This window comes from Callorhinus ursinus, unplaced genomic scaffold, assembly GCF_003265705.2.
Source record: "Callorhinus ursinus isolate GAN/ISIS: 27379988/994484 unplaced genomic scaffold, GSC_fseal_2.0 scaffold25, whole genome shotgun sequence".
In the NCBI taxonomy this organism is placed as follows: Eukaryota; Metazoa; Chordata; class Mammalia; order Carnivora; family Otariidae; genus Callorhinus; species Callorhinus ursinus.
Window position 1 is genome coordinate 21145361 of NW_027397087.1, and position 18565 is coordinate 21163925.

Sequence of the window (18565 nt, forward strand, 5' to 3'; positions counted from 1 at the left end):
AGGGCATCCTCTGTGGGGATTTAACATCTATTTGTCGAGTACTTATGATGTTATTGAGCATATCAATGGAACAGTGTTTGATGCTGCCATTGTTACAGGAATACTTTGAGATTGAGAATTCTCAAAATTTCAATATTTATATTTTCTTCATCCTACACTTTCTCAACTATACCATGAAGAATCATTTAATGTCTACAGAACATTTCTCATGCTTAAAAAGAAGGCTTAATCATTCTATCACCATTCAGAAATAAATTGTTTCATGAAAAAGCAACTGAAACATTCATCCCTCTCCCCAAGAATAGTAAGCTGAAATTGGAAATGCAAACAGAGAGAGAGAAGGAAGAGGAGGGAAGAAGAAAGGAAAGGAAGATGAGAGAGGAGAGGAAGAAAGAAGTTGAGCAGAAGAACTTTCTTATCATAGTAATGCACATCTAATTTTTTGAAATCCCCTCAAAGTCCATTATAAATAGCTTTCGAATTCAAATCTTGAGCCTCATTGATTTCCTCAACTGAATTTCCATTAAGCTATTTCTACTTTCCATAGTTTTTCCCTCTCAGCTCCTGAAAATTGCTCAGTTATTTTTGAGGCATAAATGAGAAATCATAGTTGAAAATCCTTTTAAAAACCATAAAAATCTATGCATAGAGGTTACAAACATCTTGGACACTGGTTAAGAGGCATAACCTCTGAAGCCAGGCTGCCTGGATTCAGATCCTAGCACAACTTCTTAGCAACTATGTAACCCTAGCAAGCCATTAACCTCTGTGCCTCAGTTGCTTCATCCCTAAAACTAAATAGTATCAGTACCTTCTTATAAGGATTAAATGAGTTAACATTTAAAGTGTTTATATCAGAATCTGACACATATAAAATGTATCATTTTTGACATGTGTATCATTGATAAATGTTTCTTATTTCCAACACATAATAGGTTAGGTTAAAAAATTTTGCTTGTAATTTTGTTAACACTCAGAACACATTATCCCATAGAAAAAATGTCACTGAGTCAGAGAGTCATAGCTCCAAGAGACCTGAGCAACATTATAAACACTAAATTCCCAAACTAGCTTACAAACTATTGATTTAATCCATAAGGTAGCGATGTACAGTACCGCCCTAAATTCTAGTACCTGGGACCATGTTTCCTTTCCTACATCAGGGATGGCTCACTCAGACCTGTCCTTGCTGAAGTGCTTCATGATCCAAAGTATCTGCCTACCGTAAGTGCCCATCAGATTCCTTGTTGCCCCAAGTGATCTTCACCAAATGCAGAGAGAAACGGATCTTACTTTACTGATTAATACTAAGGTATAAAAGACTGGTGCCTCTAGCAGACCTATAAGCTATTGTCTAATATATTTACTAACTTAAGCAAGTATTTAATTGGTAGAACTTCAGGGTATAGGAGTTAAGTTATAAATTTTTTAAAGTCACTAGTGTTAATATTGTACATCTTTTAATAAGATGTAGTTTAGATTTAGAACTCTAAATTCAAGGAACAACCTTCTCTCCTTCAAGGATATTTTCCTGCCATTTGTGAACCTCTGGGTCATGTGACCGGGAGTCTGGTTAACAATCTTAATCTTTTTTTTTTTTAAGATTTTATTTATTTATTTATTTGAGAAAGAAAGAGAGCGCACACAAGCAAGAGGGAGAAGCAGACTCCCTGCTGAGCAGGGAGCCCGATGCAGGAACCAATCCCAGGACCCTGGGATCATGACCTGAGCCAAAGGCAGATGCTTAACCGACTGAGCCACCCAGGTGCCCCAACAATCTTAATCTTTAGACTAATCATTCAGAGTCTTCTGAACACCTGGGGTAATGCGGTTTTTGTTTCTACAAGAATTAATGAATACTTGAGTTCACTTTACTCTGCTCTCCACTCTGTAAGCTTCCAGAGGAGAAGCAAATGAGATCCACAGAGAAGACCCTGAAGTAAGACTTTCCACAACAAAATAATGCTCCAGAGACAGAAATGTGCCTTTGTGTTCACATCTGAAAATTGGACTGTTCAGCTTGTCCTAAGGGCAAAGGAGTCTAGAGGATGGAGTTAGTACTATTTTATGTCCACTTTTAGAAGATGTTCACTTTTAGAAGGCATTTGGGCTACATTATCCGAACACTTCTCCATACCTGTAAAATGGGTAACAGTGGTTCATGGGGTCATGGCAAGGAGGAAACAAGATAATACATGTTAAGGACTTAGCACAAGCCTAGCATCCAGCAAGTGTTCAATAAATCTTAATCTAATGGGTTTTTGCCTTCTCTAAAAAATAATATTCTGTTTTTCCTAAAACTTACTAGGCAAAAATTTAGTAAAATTAGCTTAAATTCAAGAGGATCAACTGTCCCCCTTTTTTAACCATAGAGAGCGATACTGTTCCTTCTCTCCACATGGTGGTGCTAATGTAGCATTACTAGGGGCAGTAGTGTCAAACTTGAAAAAATCCTGTGCAGCTAATTGTGATAGCAATCCAAAAATGACCACTTAACAGCTGTTTGAAATGCATGCAGAACACCAATTTTGGTACATTTTTCAAAAAGAAATAGATTAATCACAGATTTTAAAATAAACAAAATAAGCAAAATGGCAAACTACTTCAAATCAATGATGGAGGGGTATTATCATCATTTATAGTTTTTCACCAGGGCATCTATCTCCTGCTTATGCAATAGGTCAGGGTCCACACCAAGCTGATTTCTATTATTTATTTCTACCCAACCAGAAGATCCTAGATTACAGTTAGAGGTTGTCAGGAATGAAAACAAGGGTATTTGATGGTTCTGTCAAATGGTTCTAGATATTTGGCTCACATGTAGATCCAGATGTTATGGAAAATTTTTTCACTAAATTAAGATAGGAGTCTCACTACTTTTCATAGTCTGTTGAATGCTAAATGAACAAGCACTTACAAGAAATGGCTGGTGTATGGGCTGTTTCAACCTAGGAGATTGTGCCAAATGAAATCTAGATCTTCCACTGAGTTGTGTGGGGTTCTGAAAATCAGTCTTGTATGTTTAGTTTTAGCTTATGTGTGTGGTTTTAAAACATGCCCACCCAATGATACATCATTATTTCTTAAGTGAAGGAAGGACGTTATAAAGTATGCAAAGAATCAAATTATTTGAGATCAAGCTAGTCATGTCACATTTCAGCTAGTTCAGACTAGATAGGACACTGAGCTAAGCCACTTGAAACCCAGAAATTGTCTGTTCTCATATTACTAATGTAAATAAATATTAACACATTTCTGGATTAACCAGAAACTCTTGAGCACCTTCCTCATCAATAGCCAGCAACCTCTAGTGGGGAAAAGTCATCTTAAACTGGCTGCCCTTGAGAAAGTAGACCTTAAAAGTTCTAATCAGAAGAAAAAAAAATTGGGGTGCCTGGGTGTCTCAGTCGGTTGGGCGTCTACCTTCAGCTCGGTCATGATCCCAGGGTCCTGGGATCGAGCCCCACAACGGGCTCCCTGCTCAGCGGGGAGCCTGCTTCTCCCTCTCCAGCTTCCCCTGCTTGTGCTCACTCTGTGTGTGTGTGTCAAATCAATAAATAAATCTTTAAAAAAAGAAAAAAATTATAACTGTATATGGTGATGGATATTAACCAAACTTACTGCGGTGATCATTTTGCAATATATACATATATCCAATCATTACACTGTACACTTAAAACTAATACAATGTTATATATCAGTTATTCTCCATTTTAAAAAATGTTCTACCCGTTCCTTTGTACAGCACGTGAAATATGTACACATTCAATTATTATGCTTTCATCGTATTCACAATTTTCTGTATTTCCTTCAACTCAGAATCAGAAATGAAAGGCTTGTAATGACCACCAACTGTCCTGTGTGAAAAAGGAAGAACGGGAGGGCATTTAGACGCAGCTATTTTTACTCTCCAAGTCCTTGCCTGCCCACTCACTGCTGGCACTCCCTCAGTACCAATCCCAGTGTCCCTGCCCAAACTGTATCACAGCTGATTTAATCAACTGTGAGAGAGAAAAAATATCCTCTTTCCTCAAACATGGATTTTCCAGTGATGAGTCATTAAGCACATTTCCTTCACCCATGCATGGCACAGGAGACAACTGCTTCATATTCTGTGCATAATGATTTATTCAACTATAGTGTCAAGGAAAGTGTCTGCCAGCACGCACACCTGTGACTTGTACACCAATGGTTCTCAAAGTGCTGTCTTCAACCACCTGCAGGAGCAACATCTGGGAATTAGAAACATAAATGTCTGGGTTCCACCCTAGATATAGTGAATCAGAAATTCCCCGGCGGGGAGCCAGAGTTCAGGTGATTTTGATACACACTAAGGTTTGAGATCCAATAGTATCACCTCAAAGAGGAATGTTGCCAATGCTGGTTCTGTTTGCTCTTCTTACATATTGGACTTTGTAGCTATTTTTTAAAGTGTTTTGGCAACAGTGTTGCCCATCCTCATTTTGACTGGCAGGAGGACAAGTTTGGACAAACATTTGTTTTGCTCCTTTCTCTGACTTCATTGACAATCTTCAATATAACATACTAGAAAGCATTATTTTGCCCTTGTTCTAGAAAAACCTAAAAATTACAGGGAATTAGAGGCTAATATATTCTTAGTCTACTAAACATAAAATTTCTGATGTTCTTCATCATACATTCAATTCACCCTTTCCATTTTTGGCTACTGCATGAGAGTCTTATTCTCAGATTTATTTGTCCTCACAGATTTATTTTCCGTATTTGTACTATAACATGTTCTTTATTAGGTTTGCCAAATTTTTCTGAGACATAGTCTTTCATTCTCCAAGTGCATGTATATTTAAGAGAAGCTCTATGAACCGATGATTCATTTTTAGGTACTGGGGGGGAAAGGGAGCACAATAGTAACAAAAAATGCAAATTTCTCAGACAACATACAAACGATATGAAGATGTGCCATTAACCATACTCTATTTTACCACTATTAGCATGGAGATGAAGTGACCAACATAGCGCTTTAGTACATGTGCAATCAATAAAAATAGGACTAAAAATGAAAAAAAAAATCTGTGAAAATAATCATTAAACTTACATGCCAAATTTGTGAAATGCATATGCACTAAACTGTTTCTTTTTGCTTCTGAAATTGCCAAACAGCCAGAACTATATTTTTTAAAGATTTATTTATCTGAGAGAGAGAGAGAGCAAGTGCATGTGTGTTGGGGGTGAGGGAGAGAGAATCTTAAGCAGGCTCCATGCCCAGCGAGGAGCCTGCATGGGGCTTGATTTCACGACCCTGAGATCATGACCTGAACTGAAACCTACAGTCGGACACTTAACCAACTGAGCCACCCTGGTGCCCCCAGAACAGTATTTTATGTTTCCTAATTCCTAAGGAAATTCTGTTTCCATCTCTTTCCTTTCTTCTCCAATAGATTCCATTATCTTATCTGCTAATCCCTTCTCTCATTTTAACTTAACTCAGAAACCTGAGATTGAGCCCCCCTTATGAAGTACTCCCCAGACCTCGTGAGCTGGGCACAGATGAAAGACAATCCCTGGCTCCCCAGACTCTGCCTACAGACAGAAGGCAATGCCGGGCTCTTTGCTACCAGGCAGGAAGTGGAATCCTGAGAACCAGAACAGAAGAAACAAAAAAAGGCTGAAGAAACCCAGTGGGGGAAGAAGTCTATCCTGGCTCCCCTCCAGTACTTGAGAACATACTTGCTGGCTCTAGCTAACTCCTCTAGATGCCCTCTTTCTTTTGGCCTCACTAACATACGTCTCAAAAGCATGGTCTAGGTCCACAGTTTCCATTGCTTCATCACTTACTTCCTTCTCACCCCCTTGCAACATAGCTCCCCAGCTCCCAGTTTCGACACTTCAGTATTCTCCGTGGTATCTGGCCTTCCTCTTTCCTTCCTACCACATTACCCGAGTGCCTTTCAAGAGTAGAAGAGCATATCAGAATCGCCTGTGGGGCTTTGCCAGCCTCCACCTCAGAATCACTACTCCAGGCCAACTGTGTCAGAAGATCAGAAGTGAGGCCCAGATCCAAGTATTTGCTAAGAGCTCCCCAGGTACTTCTAACATGACAATCATGTGGAGAGCTTTTAAGAGACACCAATGCCCAGGCCCCCACCTGCGGAGGTTTTGTAACATGTCATCTTGGTAAGGTTGAACAACATTTCTGAGAATTTCCTTTCCAGTTAGGGTGGATCGCAGGAGAGGTTTGGGGGAGTTTGGGGAGTGGAAGTGAAGCAGCAGCCTTTCCAAAGCTCTCATACATCACTGCTGACCTGCTGGCTCGTCTGGTTGGCATAAACCAGCAACCAGATCTGGACCTGCTCCACCTTCCCCAAGATCCTCCTTCAGTTTCTCCAACTCCTCGGCCAGGTGCACGTGCTTAGCCCTGTGACAAAGGTCCCTGGCTTCTCTAGGATACCCAGACCATCCAGGTCAGAGGCAACAAGCATGGAGGCAGGTTTCATTCTGTCATTATGGGTCCTAGCTGGTGTTTGTTCTCCCCACCTTAAACACCTTCCTTTCCTGACTGCCTGACCTGTGGACTTCAAGTTTCAGTGTCAAAATAACACCGTAAGGATTACTTAACCAGCTCCCACAAGTGCATAATGTCAAACACCTGTACCAAATCCCTTTATACGTAAGTATGTTTCTTCCACTGAATCTTGCCTGATAAACCACTCCAGACAAATTACCTCAGAAGCTCAGAGGTGAGGCCCAGACACAGGCATTTGTTAAAAGCTCCTCAGGTGCTTCTAACATGGTTAGGCACCATCTACCCTAGAGTGAAAACCCCCACAACCTATTGCAAATCTGTGCCAGAGTGAGCCAGTATAGTTGATGGGAATGGATACACTCCCCAACCCCATGCTGTCTTGCCCCACCCCTAGAATTGAAAAAGATTTAAAATCCTGTTCTGCCCCCACCCTACCTATTTTCTCTGATTTACTCCTTTTTCTTTTCCACAAATGCAGCCCCTAGCCATCTAACAGATCACCACAATCTCCCTGTCTCTAGTATTTCCTCCCTTCACTTCACCCCACCCACTACCCCCAGACTGATCTAGAGAAGTACTTATCACATCCCTCCACGTTCAAAGGATTTCAGCAACTCCCTGCCCCCCTTCCATCAGTCCAAGGAAGAACAAAGCAGTTGTCACACAATAAAAAGAGAAAGGCCCTCCTCTAGCTTCCTTGGATTCTGCCTAAAAACCAGGGCCAGTAGCTGGGTAACATCCCCTACCTCTCTCTCTCCCTTCCCTTCCTTCTCAACTCCACTTGCTGCCTCCCACTTATATTAAAGGTAATTAATATATACACATTTGAGTTCTCATTGTATTAGAGGCAGAAAGAAAGTAAAGCACAAATTCCTTTGCAGAGATACCCTTGACATTTTAATAAGCAGCGGCTAACCCTTTCTTTCATGTCCAATTAATGCTACTGTGATCCTATTCCCAGAGTTCAAGGAAGAAGACAGTATTTAGATGATTCTCCACCACAAAAACACAACCTAAACCATGGGAATTTCTATGCTCTCCCAGCATAGAAATTTCAAAGCCGATAGGTCTTCTTGTATGCTGGGGCTCTCTACAGCAGCACATGAACTGGCTTTGAGATTTTCTTGCTGAATAGAGAGAATTTTCTTACCCCATGCATCTCCTATTTGCATCTTGGGAAAGCAGCCTTATATAGTTAGGGCATTTGCCCTCAAAGGTGTCTTTAAACACCAAGAGATTGAGAAAATGGGACTGAAGCATGGCCCTCACCCAATGTTTTTCCTAGGGTGCCCACTATCACATAATATTAATATGTAAAGTAGGTATTTATACTTCCCAAGGCCTACATCTGAGTGTGTTCCAATTTTTTGCTTTTGCATCTTCTGTTATCCATTCATGTGCTAATGTTTGAATTGGGAATGTTTTCTCTAGATTTCTCCACAAAAGTACTCACCCATATTTCTCTGCAAGTCCTCTTGCTTCCTCCTCTTTTACTACTCTCTGGTCTTCCAGATCACTCTTATTGCCACATAACACTATATCTGGGTTTTCACAATATGCATGCATTTGTAGCTGGCCTGTAAGAAAAATTATTATAGGTAAATAATATGTGTGTGATCAATGGAGAATATATGCAAAAGTGCTCTGGAAACTCTAAGTGGATGTACGGACATAAGGAAATGATAGAATGCTTTCAAAGCATCAATAACCTAATCTGTAAAACTGAATGGATGGGACAGAGATGTAAAATTATCTTTAAGCACACATCCCACCTTATTTATATCAGAGAGGAAGAGGAGAATTCGCTAACCCTCCAAAAGTGCACGCGTGAATGTAAACGACCATTTACACACACACCTGTGGTTATCTTTCTATTGAAGGCCATTTGAAAAAAACTTGGAGAATTTTTAGTTCTTATTGCTAATCATAAAGCTATAGTGTCTCCCCATAGCAATATTTTTAAAAGAACTGTCTTCCTATGAACTAGCTTGTTTCCATCTGAAATGTTTTCACATTTTTCTCTTATCCTAAGGCAGAACCAATTCAATTTAAATAAGACAGACATATGATTAAATGAGAGAAAACATAGAATAAATAGGAAATGACTCTGTCACCAGAACTAAGGGGAAGCAGAAGACTACAATTCTTATTGCACAGCTTTTATTTCTTTTCACCTGAAAACCTGTAAATTGGCACACTTTTTTTAAAAAGCAATTTAACAGGGGTGCCTGGGTGGCTCAGTCATTAAGCCACTGCCTTCGGCTCAGGTCATGATCCCAGGGTCCTGGGATCGAGTCCCGCATGGGGCTCCCGGCTCTGCAGGAAGCCTGCTTCTCCCTCTCCCACGCCCCCCTGCTTGTGTTCCCTCTCTTGCTGTGTCTCTGTCAAATAAATAAATAAAATCTTTTTTTTAAAAAAAGCAATTAAACAGAAAGAGCTTCACTAAGTTAAATAGTTTAACCTCCCAAAGAAGTATTCATCACACCCCATAATAAAATTAAAGCAGCCCAAACTTTCCACAATAAGATATAGCTCAAAGTTGGTATGGCCTAATTTATTTTTATCATGGTTAACCAAAAAACTGTTGACATTTTAGTTCCTCATTACAAAGTCATGTTCATTATATCTTATCAAGAGAAAATCTAATCAGCAAGCATTCACTGATTATTAACATAGGCCAGATACTTGGTGCAGAATTTCAGGGCCCTGACCTTTGCCCTCAAGGGACAACCGGGGAACAAGGCCTGCATTGGCAAAACCAAACTGTGTAGGTTTCCAATAACTGACATGTGCTTTCTTTTCTCCAGGCTGGTACACATGCTCTCCCCATGTGCTTGAATACCCAACAACAACCTTCCTTCCAGGAATCCCCACCCCTTCTTTTAAGACTTGCCTCTCAGTTACAGTTACCTCTACAGTGAAACCTTTCTGGTCTCCAGAGTGGCTCTGTGCTCTATTAACCCCATATATGTCCAGTGTCATGATTATGAGCATGAACTCAGAACCGACTGTGTCCAAGACCGAACCCTGGCTCTGCTGTTTACTAGCTGTGTGGCCCTGAGAAAGTTGTTTCCCCATCTGTAAATGTTAATAATGAGGGTACTTACTTCACAGGGTTAAGGTGTGGATTAAGTGAGTTAATTCAGTGATTCTCCCAGTAAGGTCCATGGGCCTTACCCTCACCAGGGAACTTGTTAGAAATGCAAATTCTCAGGTTCCACCCCAGATCTACTGAATCAGGAATGCTGGATATGGAGCCCAGAATCTGTGTTTTAACAAGCTCCCTGGGTGATCCAGATCCACACTCCTTCTTGAGAACCACCAAATTAATATGTTAAAGTATTTAGAAGTGCTAGGTAAGTATTACCATTAATGACGTTTACTAGTATTTGTTTATTTTGGAGACTCTGGGAAGTGTGATTATTGGTGATTTTTCCTTTTATTTCTTCCTTCCTAATTTGTCTACGAAGACTGACTTACTTATTTAAAAAGTAAATTAATCAATTCTTTAAAAAAAATCTCACTAAGAAAAAGACACGTACATAAATAACTACTACAACCCAGGGTGGTATGTGCTAAAAATCCTATAGGTAGTACAAAATATAATAGCAGTTACGAGGAAGGAAAACATTTAATCCAACAACAGTTACAGAAAATTTCATGGAGCCCATAATTTGCCAGATTTTAAAGAATAAGTAGAACTCTAACCAGTTTTAAAAAGGGGGTGGGTGTGGAGGGAGTGGGTGTGGGGACTGCTCTTCAGAGAGGCAGAATAATAGGGATAAAAATATACAGGCAAAAACATGTAAAATATATACCTGTTGGGCTTTTATACCACTCATGTGAGGCTACAGAAACAATGTTTAGAAATTCAGGCTACTTTAAAGTTTCTTTACAAAACAGGCTGCCACTCGAGGAATAACTCTGGGCATGACCTGTCCATTCTCTGAGCTCTAGGAAGACAGATAAGTGAATACAACACTACCTGATTCCTTTCAGATATCAGAGTTAGGCAGAGAAGACTCAGCTCTCTGTTCCGTCTTCTGAATTCAGCAGGGCTCACCTTTGAACTTGCATGTATCACCTTCCCAAGGGGCATGGAGAGCTTTGGAGTCAAGAGAGAACTGACTGCCAGGGCAGCTCTGGAGAAGCTAAAAGGAAGTTACAGACCTGCTCTCCTCTCCCCCAGGCCATTCAGGGCCCAGGAGTCAGCTACTTGTTTAAGAGGCGACACTGCCTTTGTTTCCACAAAAAAAGAAGAAATGAATAATCCCTGTAATATTCAAAATGCTAATAAGCAGAGGAAAAATAAAATGTATAGACAATTGTTATTCCTAATTAAGATTTGATATTATTATCTCTGATACTGAACACTAACTTTTTTTTTTTTTTTTAAAGGCGGGTTGGGGGAGAATACTTTCCATTGAAGATATGAAATCTGCAAAATGCATAAATTTTCTCTACCTAATTGCATGATAAGAATTCTTTTACACTATAAGGATAACAAAATAAAATGCATACATTACATATCATTTCACATAATTTTGTTATTTATCTAATCAGCTAAAAAGTCCAGATAGGCAAGATTTATCTGTCTCAGAGTTTCCATTTCTATCTGTGAAAACAGGTGGGTTGATGATCTCTCAATGCTAAGATTCTATGAGCACATCTCTAATAAGAGTCTTACAGTGTTTGACTTAAAGCCTCAGAACTTGTTACAATGATACAAAGAAGAGGATGATGAGCAAGGGCTGAGGATAAAGCACTAGAAATAGCCACCATCATTCAGCTTTAATCGAAATAATGAGGTGTGCAACACAGGCATTTAACAAAGTGAAGCCCAGTGAGCATAACTAAATTTGAGGAACCTATACTTAAAGTATTAAATAGCTCTTCAGCCCATAATGATCAACTTAGTTAAGAAAGAGCATAAAAGGCTACTGAACGGAAAGCCAAACTCCACATCCTCCAAGAAGGACAGCACTACTCTTCAAGGCCCAGAGTCCTCATCCTAAAATAAAGACACACCACCTGTCTGAATCTGCACCCAGGGTGCTTGTGAGGATCAACTACAAAGTATGTGAAAATGCTTTGAAAAATCACGATGCACCATATAAATTACTTATTTAAAAACTCCTTAAAAATAAGGTTTTCTACTATCAAAACCACAGCCAATGACCCCTTCGTAATACCAAAACACCAAGTTATTTTTAAATAGTAGGTATTTTTAATAAGTATTTTCATTTTAAGGATTTGGATGTTAAGAATTTAACATCACAGCCTTCCCCAAGAGATTCTCTAGGTTTGCACTAATACAACTAATAGAGAAATGTGTACTTTTGCAAATTGTCATTTGATGAAGTGGCAGGATTTTAAGTGGCTGCTAACCAACCATTTAAGAGATTAGGATCTCTCCAAAGAGCCAAGATGAGGGTGTGTGTGTGCATGTATAGTGCTGGGGACCACTTTTGCCAGTGTAATTTTAGAATCTTCCATGATGGGATCCTTCTGGCAACTGCTCTGGCCTTAAAAGGAGAAAAGGAAGCTCTGAGTACAGAAGAGACATGGAGCCAGGGGTATGATCTACTAAGCCTTCAAAAGATATTTATGTCTATATAATAGATGTATTAAACCCTGGATGATATGAATCCTGATAGCATACAATAGGCAAACAGATACTTAGAGATTTAACTTTTCTGGGCTTCTGTTTCCTTATCTATAAAATGGGGATGAGAGTACCCTCTGTTTTCCACATGTAAAGTGCTGCCACGTGCCTACAGGATAAGAAGTACCCAACAAACCAAAGTTAGTATTACTAGGAAAAGCAGAGTATTTCAGTAATCTTTGCCCCCAAAGTAAAACCTTGCTCCTTTAAACAGCATTTTTAATAGTACTAGGAGCTCCTCCAAAACAACTTACAACAGAAGTAGAATTTCAGAGAGCACTGTATTGTGGGAAGGGGGGAGTGGGAGATAGGGAAACAATAGCACTTACTTATCCAGTTTCTGACATTGAGGAAACTTTGCTCATTTGTCAGATCAAAAAGCAGAAGAAACCCCATAGCATCTCTGAAGAATGCTGTTGTCAAGCTACGAAACCTAGAAACATAAAAGCAGATTGGTCACCTAAATCATGGCCCCACTCCTGAAATATAAAACTACCAATAGTGCCCTCGGCCTCTTCCAATAATTCATCAATAACAAATTATTTAATAATGTGCCATTGTTTCTAATAACTTCACATTATATACGCATATTGTATCTCTTAATTACATAAGATTTTTAGGAAATTATGCTATCAAATAGCTATCTAGAGCCACAAAGAATACCTGAAAATATACTGAGACCTTATAAAACACCAACAATTATCAAGTTATATTTGGAATTCAATCTTACAGAGAACAAACTGATGGCTACCACAGGGGAGGTGGGGGGTGGGGAAGGGGGAAATATATAAAGGGGATTAAGAGTACACTTATGATGAGCACTGAGAAATGTATGGAACTGTGGAGTCACTCTACTGTACACCTGAGACTAATATGACACTGTACGTTAATTATACCGGAATAAAAATAAATAAAATAAAAACAATCTCTGTAAATTTTTAAAAATTAAAAAAACAAATTGGATGATGATATTCCAAAAGTATATAAGACGCTTATTTATCACTTACATAAGTTTATATGTTAATGGACCATGTGATTTGAAAAATCAGACTGCTGGACAGGAATCACAAGAACTAGCTCATGATCCCTTAGTCTCAGTCAAGAATTTACTTAATTAGGCCCAAAGCAATGGTTCTTGCTGTGTATGTTTTCTTTGTCCCTAGAAAGTTCAGCTTGACTTGATGTTGCGATGGGGTCCATGACCTTTTAATTTTAGTCTCTGAAGAGGTCTCATAACTCTGATAACCATTTCTTTGGCTTTAAGGTGGGAGTAGTATTGACTCAGTCTTATCCTTTCTTGGTACTCTCTCTTCCAAGGCTTTATCCTGCTGTCTCCCCTCTCTCTCCGTCTAAAGGTCAGTTTCCACTTTATTTCGTTTTTATGTAACGTCTGCAACTGACAGGCATAGATTCCAGGGAAGAAAATACTCGTATGAATTTGTCATCTAATCTGTTTTTTAAGTTTTCTCAAATATTTCTAATCAGTGTTTTTACAAGAAGAGTCCTTACCCTTTAGGAATACATACCAACGTAGTTATAAATGAAAATATCTGATAAATGGAATTTGCTTTAAAATAATTTGGGGTTTTGGGCTCCCTGTTCTACGGGGAGCCTGCTTCTCCCTCCCCCACTCCCCCTGCTTGTGTTCCCTCTCTCGCTGTGTCTCTCTGGGTCAAATAAATAAATCAAAATCTTTAAAAAATAAATAAAAATAATTTGGGGGAGGGGGTAAGAAGGGATAGAGGTATACATGAGATAAGATAGGCTACAAATTGATGACTACTGAAACTGGGAAATATGTACATGATTTTATTATACTATCCTCTGTAGTATATATTTGAAGATTTTCATAATAAAAAGTTAAAAAACAGAACACTTCAGGGGCGCCTGGGTGGCTCGGTCGATTAAGTGTCTGACTCTTGGTTTTGGCTCAGGTCATGATCTCAGGATCGTGAAACTGAACCCCAAGTCAGCCTCCGCACTCAGTGGGGAGTTTGCTAAAGTTTCTCTCTCCCTCTCCCTCTGCCCCTCCCTCACCCTGGCTTGCTCTCTCTCTCTCAAATAAATAAATCTTTTAAAAAATAAAAACGAAACAGAATACTCCAAAGAAACTGTGAGAGAAAACAGCAGCTATAACTAAAAGAAATTTTATATCAAGGTTTCATGTGACTTATTTTGATCAAGCAACTTCTAACCATATGAGTTAATTCCAATCAGATTTTCTGTGAGGTTTCCATAATCAGGCAAGAATAATGCATGTAATTCAGCAGTTGTCTTTGTGGCTGTGTAAATAGCTAAAGTAAATGGAGAAAAGTGTATAAATCTTAAAGAACAAGAAGAACAAGAAGAAGAAGAAAAATGAAGGAGGAGGAGGAAAGACAAAGCAAGGAGGAGGAGGAGGAAAAAGAAGGAAGAAGTAAAAACTTCAGAAGTAAGATAGTCTATTTTGAAAAGGATTCATTTTTCCTTTGACCTTGTATGAAACAGACATCATTATCATTTCAGGCTGATAAATTTCCTGCTAATTTAGCAGCATGTCTTATCTAGATGCAAGTCAACTAATCAGCTGGCCTCTTCCTGCTCAGGTACTGTGTGAAGGGCATAGCTGGTGTTCCCTTTCCTCCAGTAAGGAACACATAACTGAAGATCTCATACCTCTCCTGCCCTGCTGTGTCCCATAATTGCAGGTGGATTCTCTGACCTCTGCCAATGGTTCCATCTGGTCCATTGGCTCTGTACACCTAAAATAGCAAAATGAAAGAGAAAAAGAAAACCTTTGAGACTGATGAACTCTTCTCACTTTTCTATTCAGTAAAGCTCCCATAAGCATCTAAACTTCTAAAAAATCCCATCTGGAATACAACCCTATTTGTATGTTATTCCAAATAATTGTCTTTGGATAATATAATAATTTCTATTAAAACATATATACCTTATATATTTTTATAAATATATTATGAAATATATAGATAACACATAATTTGTATAAAAATAATAATCTGCTCACCTTTCCTCAAAGTTCCCTCAGGTCACTAGTATTTTTCCCAATCCCATCTTTAAAAAGTACTCTAAAGCAATTTTATAGGTAGGACCTCTGAAGATCTCTTCTTCCATAAAAGCAATGAAATGCTGGCAAAAAAAATGTCAAAATCCACTTTTTCCAAACTCTGAAAATTAACAGACTCGCAATGTTCCAAGACACATCCAATCAAGAAAAATGGCTGAATATCAGTAAAAACAGTAAACTTTGTGCTGTTTTAATTTATCCTATTCCCATCCCACTCTTCCCAGCTCATCAGTGGCCTTGAAAACCAAGAGATGCACAACTATAGTAGCTGTGAAAACAATCAGTTCACTGGGCAGTGAAGGGAGTGGAGGCAAAACAGGTTTGAAGCTCCCCAAAGTCTCATCTCCAGAGTACTGTCTGAAAGTTGCCTGTAAAGCTCCATTCCCAGGCCTTGACTTGACTTTGCCAAACTCAGAGCTTGCTCTATGATAATAACCTTACCCATTAGGGCATTTGTTGAAAACGATCAGCAGCAATTATTTAACATCACAGCTACCAAAGGCAGCAATATAAATTGGGGCTAACAAAAGCCTAATGAAAAAACTTGAAGGAAAAAAAAAAGGGAAATGAGATGTCCACGGGGAGATTTGAAAAGCTCCAAAATGTTCTTTGGAATGTACCAGGCCAGTTTCATGTATAGCACTGTACATACGCCTGGGAAAGACTTGAAAAGACCCTATTATCTCATCTCTAGCTAACTTCGAGGCTCTTCTCAAGCAGGAAGTGAAAGTTAAGACAGAGTTGTAAACTGCCTGCAGGAGCATTAGGCACATGTCCCAAAACAGACATGCACGTGCACACATGCATGCACACGCGCGCACGCACACACACACACAGTGTCAGAAAAAGCTGACAGACTTATTGGCTCAAGAAATCTGTCTGCTCATGGGTGCCTGCGTAGTTCAGTCAGTTAAGCATTTGACTCTTGGTTTTAGCTCCTGTCATGATCTCAGGGTTGTGAGATAGAGCCCCATGTCAGGCTCCATGCTTAGCACAGAGTCTGCTTGAGATTCTCTCTCTCCCTCTGCCCTTCCACCTCCTTCGGAAAGGGGAGGAATATAATTCTAGAATTGCCAGATTATATTATTTAAAATGTCCAGTTTTCAGCAAAGTTTAGGAGACACAAAAAGAAACAGGAAAGTATAGCTCATACACAGTGGGGGAGAGGAAACCAACAGAAACCATCCCTAAGGAAGAGGACTTAGTAGACAAAGACTTTCTTTTTCTTTTTTTTTTTTTAAAGATTTTATTTATTTATTTGAGAGAGAGAATGAGAGAGAGAGAGACCACAAGAAGGGGGAGGGTCAGAGGGAGAAGCAGACTCTCTGCTAAGCAGGGAGCCCAATGTGGGACTCGATCCCGGGACTCCAGGATCATGACCTGAGCCAAAGGCAGTCGCCCAACCAACTGAGCCACCCAGGAGCTCCAGTAGACAAAGACTTAAATCAGCTATTATAAATATGTTCAAAGAACTAAAGGAAATCATGTCTAAAGAATTAAAGTATAGGGGCTCCTGGGTGGCTCAGTTGGTTAAGCATCTGCCTTTGGCTCAGGTCATCATCCTAGGGTCCTGGAATCAAGCCCCACATCAGGCTCCCTGATCAGTGGGGAGCCTGCTTCTTCCTTTCCCTCAGCCACTCCCCCTGCTTGTGCTTTCTTGTTCTCTCTCTCAAATAAATGAATATTTTTTTTGAAGAATTAGAGAAAAGAATAATGCCTCACTGAATAGAGAATGTTAATGGAGATAGATATTAAAGGTAAAAAGAAATTCTGGAGTTAAAAAGTACAGTAACTGAAGTGCAATATTCACTAAAGGATTTCAATAGCAGACTTGAACTGGCAGAAGAGATAACCACTGAATTTGAAGACAGGTCAGTTGAGGTTATCCAGGCCAAGGCACAGAAGGAAAAAGAATAAAGAAAAATGAACAGAGTCTCAGAAACCTATGGAACCATCAAACATACCAACATATGCATACTGGCAATCCTATAAAAAGAAGAGAGACAGAGGCAGAAAATATTTTTGCAGAAATAATAGACAAAAACCTCCAAAATTTGATGAAAAACATTCATCTGCACATTCAAGAAACTCAATGAGCTCCAATAAAGTAATAGAGATTGACTAGACACATCATCAAACTTTCAAAATCCAAAGACAAAAAGAGAATCTTAAAAGCAGCAAGTGAAAAGTGATTCATCGCATACAAGGGATCTCAGTAAGACTAACAGCTGATTTCTCATTAAAGAACTATAAAGGCCAAAAGGCAGTAGGATGACATAAAGTGCTGAAAGAAAGAAGACTATCAACCAAGAATTCTATATCCAACAAAGCTACAGTTTAAAATTGAAAAAGAAAGACATCAGCAGATAAACAAAAACAGAAAATTCATCACCAGCATACTTGCTATATAAGGAATAATAAAGACAGTGCTTCAGGCTGAGATAAAAGGACACTGGGCAGTAAGTTAAATCCATAAAAAATAAAGAGAACCAGAAAGATAACTACATAGGTAAATATAAAAGACAGTATAAATGTATTTTTAAATTCTTTTCTTCCATCTGATTAAAACACAACTGTATGAATCATCATAAATCTGTTGATTGGCACATAGCATATCAAAATGTAATTTGTATGACAATAACAGTGCAAAGGAGGGAGTAGGAAATGAAGCAGAGTTTCATGATAGTATTGAAATTAAGTTGGTATTAATCCAAACTACACTGTTAAAAATTAAGATGATAATTGTAATCCCTAGGGGAACTATTAAAAAAAATAACTCAAATATATAGTAAAAATAATGACAAGGAAATTAGAATGGTATACTAGAAAGTATATAACAAAAAATAGTCATAAAAAAAGAGGAACAAAAAATAAGACACATACAAAACAAGTAGCAAAATGGCAAACATAAATGCTTTATCAGTAATTAAATATAAATGAATTAAATACTCCAAATTAAAGGCAGAGATTGGCAAAATGGATTTAAAAAATTGATCCACTATGTACTGTCTATAAGAGACACGCTTTAGATTCAAAGACACAAAGAGGCTGAAAAGAAAAGGATGGGGGAAAAATACCATGCAAACTAAATAAAAGACAGTTGGAGTGGCTTTACTAATATTAGAAAAAATAAACTTTAAGACAAAAATTGTTATTAGGGACAAAGAAGGATATTTCATAATGATAAAAGGGTTACTCCATTAAGAACATGTAGGGAGAGGGGGCAGAGCAAGATGGTGGAGGAGTAGGAGACCTGGCTTTTGTCTGGTCTCAGGAATTCAGCTGAATAGGGATCAAACCATTCTGAACACCTACGAACTCAACAGGAGAT

At 38.8% G+C, this 18565-nt stretch overlaps 1 protein-coding gene across 1 annotated transcript in view; it reads right to left on the reverse strand.

Moving 5' to 3' along the window:
• Nucleotides 1-18565, reverse strand: part of RAB27A (RAB27A, member RAS oncogene family) — an 82951-nt gene that overhangs the window by 4211 nt on the left and 60175 nt on the right. Inside the window, exons 4-6 of the mRNA XM_025884538.2 lie at nucleotides 14823-14908; nucleotides 12497-12600; nucleotides 7956-8079 (exon numbers count right to left, since the gene is read on the reverse strand). Coding sequence (XP_025740323.1) covers nucleotides 7956-8079; nucleotides 12497-12600; nucleotides 14823-14908 — 314 coding nt within the window. The remainder of the gene's footprint in view (nucleotides 1-7955; nucleotides 8080-12496; nucleotides 12601-14822; nucleotides 14909-18565) is intronic.